General features: G+C 35.7%; 1 protein-coding gene across 2 annotated transcripts in view; it reads left to right on the forward strand.

The window, feature by feature from the left end:
* The window catches only part of MAP3K1 (mitogen-activated protein kinase kinase kinase 1), a 72683-nt gene extending 60075 nt beyond the window's left edge, over positions 1–12608 (forward strand). For both annotated transcript variants that reach the window (XM_020894126.2, XM_070476703.1), the window contains exons 11-20: positions 392–513; positions 2120–2211; positions 2467–2656; positions 2973–4254; positions 4626–4778; positions 5480–5642; positions 6763–6894; positions 7908–8050; positions 8654–8785; positions 10023–12608. In XM_020894126.2, coding sequence (XP_020749785.1) covers positions 392–513; positions 2120–2211; positions 2467–2656; positions 2973–4254; positions 4626–4778; positions 5480–5642; positions 6763–6894; positions 7908–8050; positions 8654–8785; positions 10023–10172 — 2559 coding nt within the window. In that variant the 3' untranslated portion in view covers positions 10173–12608. The remainder of the gene's footprint in view (positions 1–391; positions 514–2119; positions 2212–2466; positions 2657–2972; positions 4255–4625; positions 4779–5479; positions 5643–6762; positions 6895–7907; positions 8051–8653; positions 8786–10022) is intronic.
* The last annotated feature ends 768 nt before the right edge of the window (positions 12609–13376 follow it).

Below are 13376 nucleotides of genomic sequence, written 5' to 3' on the forward strand. Positions count from 1 at the left end.
TATATTTATTCAGTTTTTTATTTCTGTCACCATACACTTATGGGTATTTATTTTATTCTTTGGGTTATAAGTCAGTACTATCATCATTTACTTTGTTGCCCAAATTATTCCAGCTTTAGCCATTGGGGGCTCTTTCAGATTGGCTTCTTTTCTCACTTTCTTTTTAAAATAACTATTTTGAAATTAATTCAGACATTTAAAAATTACAAAAATAGTTGAGAGTTCCCTGTTTATTTATTCAGTTTTTTATTTGTATCCACTCATGGATTCTTATTTATGGGTCATAATCTATTCCTATCATTATTTTATTTCTCAAAATGTCTCAGATTAGGCAATTGACTCTGATGCTTTTTAAGTGTAGTTAAACTGACCTTCAGTCTTTTTCCCCCAGAAAACGTTGAGAGCCATGCTAGTATATACTCCTTGCCATAGTCTGGCAGAAAGAATCAAACTGCAGAGACTTCTCCGGCCAGTTGTAGACACCATCCTAGTCAAGTGTGCAGACGTCAATAGGTAAGGCCCTTTTAATGAACTGATTCAAACCCTCTTGTCCTAAAAGCCTAGCACGGATCCTCACACCTGCTGAGTGAAGGATACATGCTTATTAAATGAGGCCTTGAATATTGTTTTCTACTGTGAGATTTGAAATTAACATGTAACGTTCAAAGCTCATAAGGACTGGAAAGAAGAACTAATGGCAGGTAAAAAACAGGATAACAAATTGCATGTACCTCCACATTACTGTGATTCTGTTTTATTTTAAAGTAATATTCTTAAAACTGAAATCTAGTTGATAAGAATAGCTGATATATGAGGTATAATCTCACTTTAGAGAATGAGTTACACAGGATAGGAACCAATAAAATTATTACACATTGTTTGTATTATCAGGACCTAAAAATTTTTTTTAAATTTCATTATTTTCTTTATGATGGAATTTTACTCTGTGACAGTTTATGTCAAATAACAATAATTCTATGTATCCCTGCAGTATCCTTAAAAATCAGCAAAAGACAGAATAGCCCTAATTGGAAGTATAAAAATACAAAGTAGAGAAATGAGGTATGGTGATAAGGAATATGACAAGCTATGCTTTTATTAGACCACTGGTTCTTTCTCTTTCTTTTCCCCTTTCTGTAAAGTGGGAGGAAAAGACCCATTTTTCACACATAAAAGCATAGCCACAGTCAACACATTCGGCAGTTCTCATCTCTCTGTGTCCCAGCAGATCCCAGGCGGTTAGGAGCATTGACTCCCTTTGTTTGCCCCTGCAGTTAACTCCTTTTGGAGCTCCTCCAGGCCAACTCTGTCTTCCTCCCTAAATCACACAACATCGTCTATAGAGGGTCTCAGAATTTAAGCACTTAACTTTGACTTGGCATCTCTTGAAGTCTGTCTTTTGCCTCCATTGTCTCTCTGCACAAGACTGCATGTTGTAAGAATTAGAGGTTTTCTTGTGCTTAGAGAGAATACTATAAATATCTGAGAAAAATTAACGTGTTTGTAAAATGCCTAGAAAAATAATTTCATTTCTTAATAGTACATAGGTTTTGGGTTTTGTTTTTTTTTCCCCTGAGAATTTCAGTGCTTTTATAGCAATTGTTTTTGTTGTCCACTCTGAAATTCTAAAGTTGGGTTGTTTGTCTGGTCACTTGAATGACTGAACATTATAAGAAATATGGTAAAGAGATTTTATGATATCTAGAAGTCAATCTGGCTATGTAAAAAGAATATAAAGTTTTAGATGGGAAGATTTTGTTTTTAATTTAACAGTTCATAGTGAAAATCCTGAAATCAAAATGTCGGAATCTTCTTTCTTATTTTAACAGTATATGATAATGAAAATAAGACTTTTATATGGTTTGATATTTAAATTAATACTTGCTGTGTAAGAACCAGTAGTGAAGGTTCTGTGTTTAACATAGAGGATAAGGTAAAATTTATGAAATTAGACCTAATAGTAAATTTTATGACTTATGGTGACATCAGTAATGCAGTTTTAGTGACAGTCCTCAAAAACATTTTTCCCACCTTTTCACATGGCGTTACATTACTACTCTTGTTTTAATATATATTTTATCTAAGACTCAAGTCTGATGTTGCTTCCTTTCATTTTTAGTCGCACAAGTCAGCTGTCTATATCAACGCTATTGGAATTGTGCAAAGGCCAAGCAGGAGAGTTGGCAGTTGGCAGAGAAATACTTAAAGCTGGTAATAACTTTTCACTTAAAATTAATATAGCATATTTTATCATCTTCCTTAGCCTAATCTCATCTCTAATATAGCAGTTGCAGGATTTTAAAGTAATTTTATAAATTGACTTTGTCAGCTAACATTAAAAATTAATCTGAAAGATAAATTCTTGAAATTAATATAATTCAGAATATTTTTATTAAACTTAATTTGATCATGTTTTTAGGTTTTAATATCACTATTTTTCAGTTATTTTTGCTTTCCTTTTTGTAGGATCCATTGGTATTGGTGGTGTTGATTATGTCTTAAATTGTATTCTTGGCAACCAAACTGAATCCAACAACTGGCAAGAACTCCTGGGCCGGCTTTGTCTCATAGATAGACTGCTGTTGGAATTTCCTGCTGAATTTTACCCTCATATTGTCAGTACTGATATTTCACAAGCTGAGCCTGTTGAAGTCAGGTAATTTTTCTTCTGAAGATGTATTTCTTTTCCTCTTCTTACCTAACCCATCCCACCCCGACTCATACCTATCCAAGAGGGACACATTTTAGATTAATGAAAGACTCAGAAACTACAGAGCACATATAGGTTACTAATACTTTAATATTTGATTGACAAACACCTAAAGTCTAGGCTGTTTAAAACATATAGATGTTTTATACTGAAGCAATTTTTTTTTTATGCAAAAGCTGTATATTAGTACCATTTTCTTTATTTCTATACAGTTTGCAGTAATTTTAACTTGTTTCATAATTGAATGTGCTTTTTCTTTCAGGTATAAGAAGCTGCTGTCCCTCCTGACCTTTGCTTTGCAGTCCATTGATAATTCCCACTCAATGGTTGGTAAACTCTCCCGAAGGATATATTTGAGTTCTGCAAGAATGGTTACTGCAGTACCCCATGTATTTTCAAAACTGTTAGAAATGCTGAATGTTTCTAGTTCCACTCATTTTACCAGGATGCGGCGTCGTTTGATGGCTATTGCAGACGAGGTGGAAATTGCTGAGGCCATTCAGCTGGGCATAGAAGACACTTTGGATGGTCGACATGACCGCTTTTTGCAGGCATCTGCCCCTAACAGCTATCCAGAAGCCATGGACAACAGTTCCTTTGAACGCACGGACCATTTAGAGAAAACTGGAAAAGGGCTGTGTGCTACAAAATTGAGTGCCAGTTCAGAGGACATTTCTGACCGACTGGCCAGCATTTCAGTAGGACTTCCTAGCTCAACAACAATGGAGCAACCAAAGCCAATGGTTCAAACAAAGGGCAGACCCCACAGTCAGTGTCTGAACGCCTCTCCTGTATCTCCTCACTCCCAGTTAATGTTCCCAGCCTTGTCAACCCCTTCTTCATCAGCCCCATCTGTACCACCTGGCACCGGGACAGATATCTCTAAGCAGAGACCTCAGGGGTTTGTTCCCTGCAAAATGCCTTCTGCATCTCCTCAAACACAGCGCAAGTTTTCTCTACAGTTCCAGAGAAACTGTTCTGAAAACAAAGACTCAGATAAACTCTCCCCAATCTTCACTCAGTCAAGACCCCTGCCCTCCAGTAATATACACAGGCCAAAGCCATCTCGACCTACCCCAAGTAATACAAGTAAACAGGGAGATGCCTCAAAAAATAGCATGACACTTGATTTGAACAGTAGTTCCAAATGTGATGACAGCTTTGGCAGTAGCAGCAATAGCAGTAATGCTGTTATACCCAGTGATGAGACAGTGTTCACCCCAGTAGAAGAGAAATGCAGATTAGACGTCAATACAGAGCTCAACTCCAGTATTGAGGACCTTCTTGAAGCGTCTATGCCTTCAAGTGACACAACAGTAACTTTTAAGTCAGAAGTTGCTGTGCTCTCTCCTGAAAAAGATGAAAATGATGATACCTACAAAGATGATGTGAATCATAATCAAAAGTGCAAAGAAAAGATGGAAGCTGAAGAAGAAGAAGCTTTAGCGATTGCCATGGCAATGTCAGCATCTCAGGATGCCCTCCCCATAGTTCCTCAACTACAAGTTGAAAATGGAGAAGATATCATCATTATTCAACAAGATGTAAGTATGGAGTCTTTTAAGCAGTTAGAGTTTCCTTGGACCATACAGTAAAATAAATCTAGTTCAGAAATACGGCTTCTAATGTGAGTTAACTATAAGAAGCAAATTTTTCACATAGAATTAATTGTACAGCAATTTTTGTGTCACTGCTTGAACAGAAATACTTGTTGCCTACTTCAGAGGCGCTTCTGGTTGATTCTACCATGGTGAATCACTTATCCATTTGACATTGGTTACCAACACTGTCCATTCAGAAGTCAAGTTTATAGGTGATTTGGGAAGCCAGACTAAACAAGAGTAATATTTTGCTAGGCTGATTTCACAGACTCATACTCTTAACAGTAAAAAGATTGCTTTCATTTATTATGTAGACACCAGAGACTCTACCAGGACATACCAAAGCAAAACAGCCTTACAGAGAAGACAGTGAATGGCTGAAAGGTCAGCAGATAGGCCTTGGCGCCTTCTCTTCTTGTTATCAGGCTCAAGATGTGGGAACTGGAACCTTAATGGCTGTTAAACAGGTAAATATCTAGTGAGCTTATAAATGATTAAAATTATAAAAATGAGTAAAAAAAAAACAAAGGATATATCCCAATGTGTAAATATTTTAGTTCTTTTAAGTTTTCAGAAACCTAAATTTCAAAAGTAGTTGCCAGGGTACCAAAAGCATCATGAGTCTATTTGAAAGCTGAAGCATGCTTACCATAAGATACGGTATCCAGATGGGCCTTACAAAGGTTGTGTTTCTTATTTGTGCTTTTTTATATTTATTAGAGGTATGGTTTTATACTCCCTTCAGCCAAGTTACTGGTGCAGTGTCACCTTGGGATTTCTGTGGTTTACTCTTTATAATGAGCATGCTTATCAATATATGATAACAATCAAGTTTTCATGTTCAAGTCATGCTGGTTCTTACAGTTGATCTTTTCTCATTTTTTAGTCTGTCTTCAGACAGTTTTGCAAGAGTGGCTGTACTCCAGCCTTTTATCAAATTTGATATTTTACTGCTGCTTAAGATAGAGTCTTATTATCTGAGAAGACTGACTTGGTGGTTTTTTTTTTTTTTTAAGTATCTACATGCATCCATGAGCATAATAAATGCAATCTCCTATTGATACATAAGCTAATTTGGGTTTGTCCATTTTAGATCAGATTGTTAGTGAAACTTGTAAATGAAAACTCATCAGGATTCAGAACTTTATATAAATGTTTATTGAAACAGGTGACATATGTCAGAAATACATCTTCTGAGCAAGAAGAAGTAGTAGAAGCATTACGAGAAGAGATACGAATGATGAGCCATCTGAACCATCCAAACATCATCAGGATGTTGGGAGCTACGTGTGAGAAGAGCAATTATAACCTTTTCATTGAATGGATGGCAGGTATGCCCATGTTTTAAATCAGAAAAGAGGAATACATAGATTTAACTTCTGCTTGATATTAAATTTAGGAAAAACAGTTTAATGAACACTTATTTTATTAAATAGGTTTCTAAAAGCAAATTGCCCTAACATAGTACAGTTGTATAACTGTAAATATTTTGTCTTTCATTTAAATATAAATAAAATATTCACTACCTTTAAAATTTTTACAGTGTGTCTTTTAAAATGATTGTGTGCCATTGTTTTATAGGAATAATTGTTCAAATCTTCTGTGACAAGATCCATATATGTCTAGTTGGCCATCTTTAATTGGATAGATTTATGAGATACTTTATAACATAACTATAAAATAAAATTACAATACAGCTTTTAAAACTTATACTAGCACTAAAGTGTAAAGTTGAACCTTGTCATCTACTTTAACAAACAGACTTTTATTCTATATTACCTAGCATAATACAATAAAAAATATTCAGTAAAAATAAATGACTTGGGGTGTAATGAATAACTTAAGTGCTTGGTTAACTTCTTAGATCTTTTGTGTTTGAAGGGTGTTATTTCTATTTACAAATCAGTTCTTTACTATATTCTTTGATGTTGGTTGTAGGCGGTTGATGGTTGTATATGTGTTGACTATAAATACTTCTAGAAGAGGCTTACTGAGTTTGTGACTTGTCCCAGGTCATAGATGGTAAATGGTGAGATAGGAAGCCTAATTCTGGGTTCTTCTGGCTCCTCCCATTCTTTTTACTTAAGTATTTCACTGTTTACTTAAGTATTTAAGAAAGGCATTTTGTGTATCTTGGTCAAAAAGAGAGGTGAATTGTACATAAGAGAAACAGCTCCAACCAAAATTATTAACTTTTAAAGGTTTCTGAAATCTTGACTTTCCAGAAAACCAGTTCATGCAGGTTCCATGAAAATGTCTCCTAATTGATAGACTTTAAGATTACTGGGATGTGTTAGTTTTTAAATCACTTTCACTTCTGATGCAGATGATAAATTTAATATTTCAAATGTGAATGTGAGCTCATGAATTGCAAGCTTATATAATCAAAGTATAATAAACAATTTAACTTTAGCTTAAATTTATTATTAATTATTATTATTACATGTTTAGGGGGATCTGTGGCTCATTTGCTCAGTAAATATGGAGCCTTCAAGGAGTCAGTAGTTATTAACTATACTGAGCAGTTACTGCGTGGCCTTTCATATCTCCATGAAAACCAGATCATTCACAGAGATGTCAAAGGTAAGAATTCTTTTCATTACTGTCTGCTTATTACCAATAAGCAGAAAACAAATGTCATTTTAAAACTTGGACCTTTGTTGATAGTTTCTAACTTGAGTTTCACTATGGGATTTTTTTCTCCAAATATTTCCTGAGTACTCAAATTTCTCCTAAGTAAATCACTAGAATTACTAGAAGTGAAAAGAACTTTCAGGATAATATATCCTGCATTCCTTAAGCTGTAACTTTTACACAGTCTTTCGGCTAATTGGTGGCAAACCAAGTCCAAAACACAGGTCTCTGATTCCTCCATCTTGGTCTCATGATACACTGCTTCCCCAAAGGTTTCTGTTCTTGGTTTTATTTAAAATAACTGGGATATCATAAACTTCTTTTAAGAAAGCGCCTCTCAAATCTGTTGCAGTTTGGTTTATTAATCTCGACTTTGGGGAATTCCCTGGCAGTACAGCGGTTAGAACTTCATGCTTTCACTGCTGGGGCCTGGGTTTGGTCCATAGATGGGAACCGAGATCTTGTAAGCTGGGTGGCATGGCAAAAAAAAAAAAAAAAAAAAGCATCTTGGTTTTCTGACATAAATGCCTTTTTATAACATTTATTTTTTATTAAGCTATAATTATGAAATTACAGTATAAAGTCTGAATTTGTCTATCTACGTCAGTATGTTTAAACAGAACTTTTTCTTAAAAGTGTAAACTACAATAAAAATTGAACTCTGAGGAAAGATTTTGTTAGGAATCGTTACATTAAAAGTTTAACACTAAAGTTTCACAAAATCTCTGCTTTTATTCCTCATGCCTTGATGTTTTGCCCCATTTTCCCTCTGAGGCTTTGGATTTTATTTTACATCGTGGAGAACTATGTACCTTTACTAATGAAGTGAATTGGGAAAGAGAGTAGATTTCTCTGACATGCGGTCTTCCTTTTGTCATTGTCCTATTTCATTAGTAGCATTTTACTGAGTTTTTAATCTGCTGTTTTTAACATAGAAGGTTATTTGCTGTTTCTGTTGGCAGGTGCCAATTTGCTCATTGACAGCACGGGTCAGAGGCTGAGAATTGCTGATTTTGGAGCTGCAGCCAGGCTGGCGTCAAAAGGAACTGGTGCAGGGGAGTTTCAGGGACAGTTACTGGGGACAATTGCATTTATGGCACCTGAGGTGAGAAGCAACTCTGAGTGTGATGAGAGAAAATATTTTGGAGCTGTGTGGCAGCGTTACACCAAATAATTTTGCGGTGTTATCCTGTGTGTGCTTACTAATTGGAAGTCCACGGCCCTAAAACTAAGGTTTTGCTGATATCCTTGATTGTCAGGCCCTTAATCCCTGCATTTCCTTAGCCTTTAAACAAATCTATTAAAGCCTATTTCTAACAAAGAATTATTGGATAATTTATAGTAGTTGCTTTCTGGCAAACCTAAAGTACATACAAAATAAATGTGTTCTGAACTCGGTCTCTTCCATTGTGTTCAGAGCTCTTCATGTTCATACACAGTGATTACTAGTTGTCCTCTTGAGTTTAAAAGTGTACTGAGGCGGCTTTGAGATTCTGATATGACTCTGCTTCAGAAGCTCACAGTTCTCTAAAACATACTTGTGCCACATGAGAAATTAAGCTTATTAATGAAATCAAAGATAGTCTATGGAATTGCTCTTTCTACCCCTATTTTGCTCTGAAGTAGAAAAACTAGAACCCATAAATAAAGAATGGCTTTCTCTTTTTCTAGTGAGTCATATTTCCAACTTAACTCTGCTTTATTTTAGGTCCTAAGAGGTCAGCAGTATGGTAGGAGCTGTGATGTATGGAGTGTTGGCTGTGCTATTATAGAAATGGCTTGTGCTAAACCACCTTGGAATGCAGAAAAACACTCCAATCATCTTGCTTTGATATTTAAGGTAATCATGAGATAAAAATGACTTCTTTCTGCTAAAGTTGGCAACAGGCAAATTTTCATGGATTCTTCTTCACTATCAATCTAACATGAAAGCATGTCTTCCTCGAAATAAGTATGTGTATCTGGGAGTTGATATGGTGCAGCGAATGTTGGCAGCATGAACAGTTAGTTGTCATGCTTTATAAAGTCACTTTGAACACTGAATTAGCAGATACTGAATCACTGCTTCTGGGTGAAGTATGTACCTACATATACACATAAACACACACACACACATATCAAGCTTTTAAATTAAAATACTGGAAGCTCTTTATGTATTGCACTGTCACAAATTTTTTAATTTACTATTTCCTGTATTTAGAAAGTTCATACCTAAGGCAGAAGCTAAGGCTGTTCTACCTTTCTGACAACTCTCAAATTAACTTTCTCTGTTTCCACCAGAGAGTAATGTAATGATTGAGTTTTTAGCATTTGAGTTAGACCTGTGCTTGTTTAAAAGCTTGGGCTTTGGAGTTGTACAGACCTGGTTCCATCCTTTAATAGCTGTGTTTTGGAAAATTATTCTGTCTGCCCTCTGTTTTCTTGTTTATAAAATGGGTGTAATAATAACACCTACTTCATGAATTATTCATTTCACCTTATGAGGATAAACAGAATTACCTCTGGGCCTGAGTAAAGCACTTAAACCACAATCACCTCTGTTGCTAAGTGGCTAGTGTAAGTCCTCCGAGCTGACCCCCAGCACCTCTCACCTGTCGTAACCTCCTCCAGGTCTCCCAGTTCTTATAAAATTTCCTCAATCACCTGGGGAGGAAAAAATCAGTGCAGTTGTGTTTCTGATGTACTCAATTGACTGGCCAGGTTTAGTGTACTCTGCATAGCTCTCTGTGCTACAAACAAACAAGAAACAAAAAACGTGCAATGAAGCAAAGAGGACAAACCATTTTGGAAATATGAGGAAAGCAGAATTGATTTGAGTGAATACCTGCCTAATGATTTTGATGCACCTTGGCCTTGTTCATTTGAGACAATAAAGAGGACTGCAACTCCCATCTCATCAGAAACTATTTGGTCAAATTCATGAATTTTACCATAGACACCTTGTTAAGAAAAAGTCCACCCACTTCTGTTTTAATTCCTCTGTGTAGGATGCACAGGTTGTGAGATATATGCACGAGTACTTCTGTATCAAAAGCTCTAGTTCTGGAGCGCTTTAACACTAGTGCTGTCTCTTACAGATTGCCAGTGCAACTACTGCTCCATCAATTCCCTCACATTTGTCTCCTGGTTTACGAGATGTGGCTCTTCGTTGTTTAGAACTTCAACCTCAGGACAGACCTCCATCGAGAGAGCTACTGAAGCATCCAGTCTTCCGTACTACGTGGTAGCCAATTATACAAATAAACTGTTACAGAGACAGGATGCTCAACAAGAGAAAAGAACTTTTGTGGGGAACCACGTTGATGATCTGCTGGCGTTCATGCCACTGAACAGCTATGAATGAGATCAGTGGGGAACCCTTACCTAAGTATGTGATTGACAAATCATGATTTGTACCTAAGCTTAGTATGCAAAAGTCCACAATTTGTGCAGAAACTGTAAACCGTGCCTTTCAAAGAACTGGCCCTTAGTAAACAGGAAAGCAGTGAAGTCTGCATGACTAATTAACAGAGCATAATTTTTTGGAGCACTTTTTCAGCAATATTAGCAGCTGAGGGGCTCAGGATCTGTTTTAATGTTTCAATTATTCTTCCATTTCATATCGTGATCACAAGCAGGGGGTTCTGCAGTTCTGTTTTTTTTTTTTTTTTTGTCACTGGCTATAACAGTCAGTATCTGCCTCTTTTAGGTCAGAATATGCTATAAGTAGCAGTAAATAAATATATTTTTAAAAGTTGACAACTTCTTTATGACCCACAATTGACTTTTTTTTTTTTTTTCAAATATGCCTGGCAATTGTGGTTCATTGTGCATTTTACTGTTGGCCCATTCATTTCGTTTTTGGAAATTACGGTTCTATACTTTCATTTCACCTTCATTTTTGTTTAATATTCAGGGAAAGGTGACCTTTTCAATCCACACACAAAAAAAGTAGAACTAGATGTGAACTAGAGTTTATTAAATATCTTGCTGTTGCAAGAGTTTTTTAAAATACAGATTTAAAAACTTTGTTTTTAAAATTGGAATATGATAAAATACTACCTTCATTGAGTCAGTCACTGCTCTTCTCATGCAGGTTAAATATAAATTAAGTGAAAATCAAATGTTCTCTGTGATGCAGCTCACAACCAAGATCAAGATGACCTTGAAATGTATTTGAATTTTATAATTATGTTTCTTTAATAGGAAACTTCACACCATTTAGGTCTTACTCTATATGTAATAATCCATCATTCATCATCACCACTGATAATGTTAACTGCTATTTTCCTTCCACCATGTATCATCTCTTTACAGTAGGCCTGGCCAAGAGATACCTAAAGGAAAATTAATTTAATTATGCAACTACAAACAAGTGTTTCCAAACAATAAATTTGCTTCAAACTTGGAAAATATTTTCAGAAAGAAAAGTGACATTGAAATTTCATTTACGCACTAATTCGTTGGATTTTGCACAGTTCTCTAATGGTTTTTATCTGAACTGAATCCAGATGCATGGAATCCTGAAGGAAAATGGCAGCTCCTTTACCCTTCTTCTGTGAGTTTTTTAAATCAAGTACTGATTTAAGTATTTAATACAGCTTTTTGAGATGTTAAGTTTTAACTCTTCAGAAGCCAGTTGAATTGTTGCAGAGTTAAATAGAATTGGTTATTCTCAAAGACTCAGGATAAACTAAATAAGCTATATATAGAGTACATTTTAAATGTACAACACAAATTGGAAGTAAAATAAGTTACAAGATAAGTTTACAGGGCAGTTTTTTTTTTATATAAATGAATGTGTTTCTTAGTGAAATTTTACATTCCTTTGGTTGGAAGATTGGCAATATTTGAAGAGTTAAAAATAGTACTGAAATGTGAAGTTTGGTAGCTCTAAATGTGTTGTATTTCCTTTTTTTTTTTTGACTACTTTAGAATTTTCACAGTTCTAATAAGATTGTTTCCAAGTCTCATGTGCAAGCTTTAAAGGATGCACTCTTGCCATTTTATGTACTGGAAGATCATTGGTCAGATTAATACTGTGTCTGACAGAGACGTAAACTGTATAAACTGAGGAACCTCAGCTAATCAGTGTTACTTTGTAGACCACCATGCCCACCACATTTCAAACTCAAACTGCCTCTAGATGTCAAAATCCATTGTTTGAGTTTGTTTGCAGTTCCCTCAGCTTGCTGGTAATTGTGGTGTTTTGTTTTTTTGTTTTGTTTTCAATGCAAATGTGATGTAATATTCTTATTTTCTTTGGATCAAAGCTGGACTGAAAATTGTAATGTGTAATTATTTTTGTGTTCTTAATGTTATTTGGTACTCAAGTTGTAAATAACGTCTACTGCTGTTTATCCCAGTTTCTACTACCTCAGGTGTCCTATAGATTTTTCTTCTACCAAAGTTCACTTTCACAATGAAATTATATTTGCTGTATGACTATGATTCCTAAGACTTCCAGGGCTTAAGGGCTAACTTCTATTAGCACCTTACTGTGTAAGCAAATGTTACAAAAAAGAATCTCTGGGTTAAGAAAATTTGGCTTAAATGTATTCTTTGTTATTTTAAATATATCAAAGATATTTTAATTAAAATTTTTACCCCATTGAACCAATTTTATAGTATTTGTACCTATTTTGGTGTTTTGTCTTTATAGTAAATAAAAGTTTTTGAACAAAGGTTGTTACCTTTATTTATTTTGGAATAATTCCATTATTAAAAAAAAGAGTCCTAAGAATGCCACAAAGCACTCCCATATACCATTCACTCTCAAAAGCCCCACCCACTCAGGTTTTGCCAGCGGTCTAGTAATATCCTCTATAACAAAAGGATCCAAACCAAGATCAGCTTTGTTCTTAGTTATGTTTCTTGAGTCCCAGTCAATCCAGAACTATTCCTTCTTCCTTGACTTTCACGCCTTAATTTATTGTTTTGTAAAAGTCGTTCAGGTTCCACTCAGTGCTTCCGCAGGCTTCGGTTCAGAGTGAGCACCTGTGACAGGAATATCTCAGGGGAGGCAGGCCGTGTTCTTCTCGGTGTCAGATCAGGAGGCACACGAGGTCAGTTTGTCTCCCTGCTGTTGACGTAAACTGGATGGTCTGGTAGGCTTCACCACAGTACTCTTGCCCTTTATAATTAATATCTACCTTCATATTATTTTGTAGAGATGATACTTTGAGACTAAATAAATACGTTGCTATTTATCCAAATTTAGCTCTCTGCTCTCAGTTGTCTTACCCGAATTAATACTTTGGTTGGTTGCCAAACACTGAATTTCTGGTTCCTGCACAGCTGTGCTATGTGCGTGTGCACACGTGTGTGCATGTGTGAGTCGTGTTGATGTGTGTGAGTCGTGTTGATGTGTGTGAGTCGTGTCCAACTCTCTATGACCTCATGGACTGTAGCCCACCAAGCTCCTCTGTCCATAGGATTTCCCAGGCAAGAAT

Source organism: Odocoileus virginianus, chromosome 14, assembly GCF_023699985.2.
Source record: "Odocoileus virginianus isolate 20LAN1187 ecotype Illinois chromosome 14, Ovbor_1.2, whole genome shotgun sequence".
In the NCBI taxonomy this organism is placed as follows: Eukaryota; Metazoa; Chordata; class Mammalia; order Artiodactyla; family Cervidae; genus Odocoileus; species Odocoileus virginianus.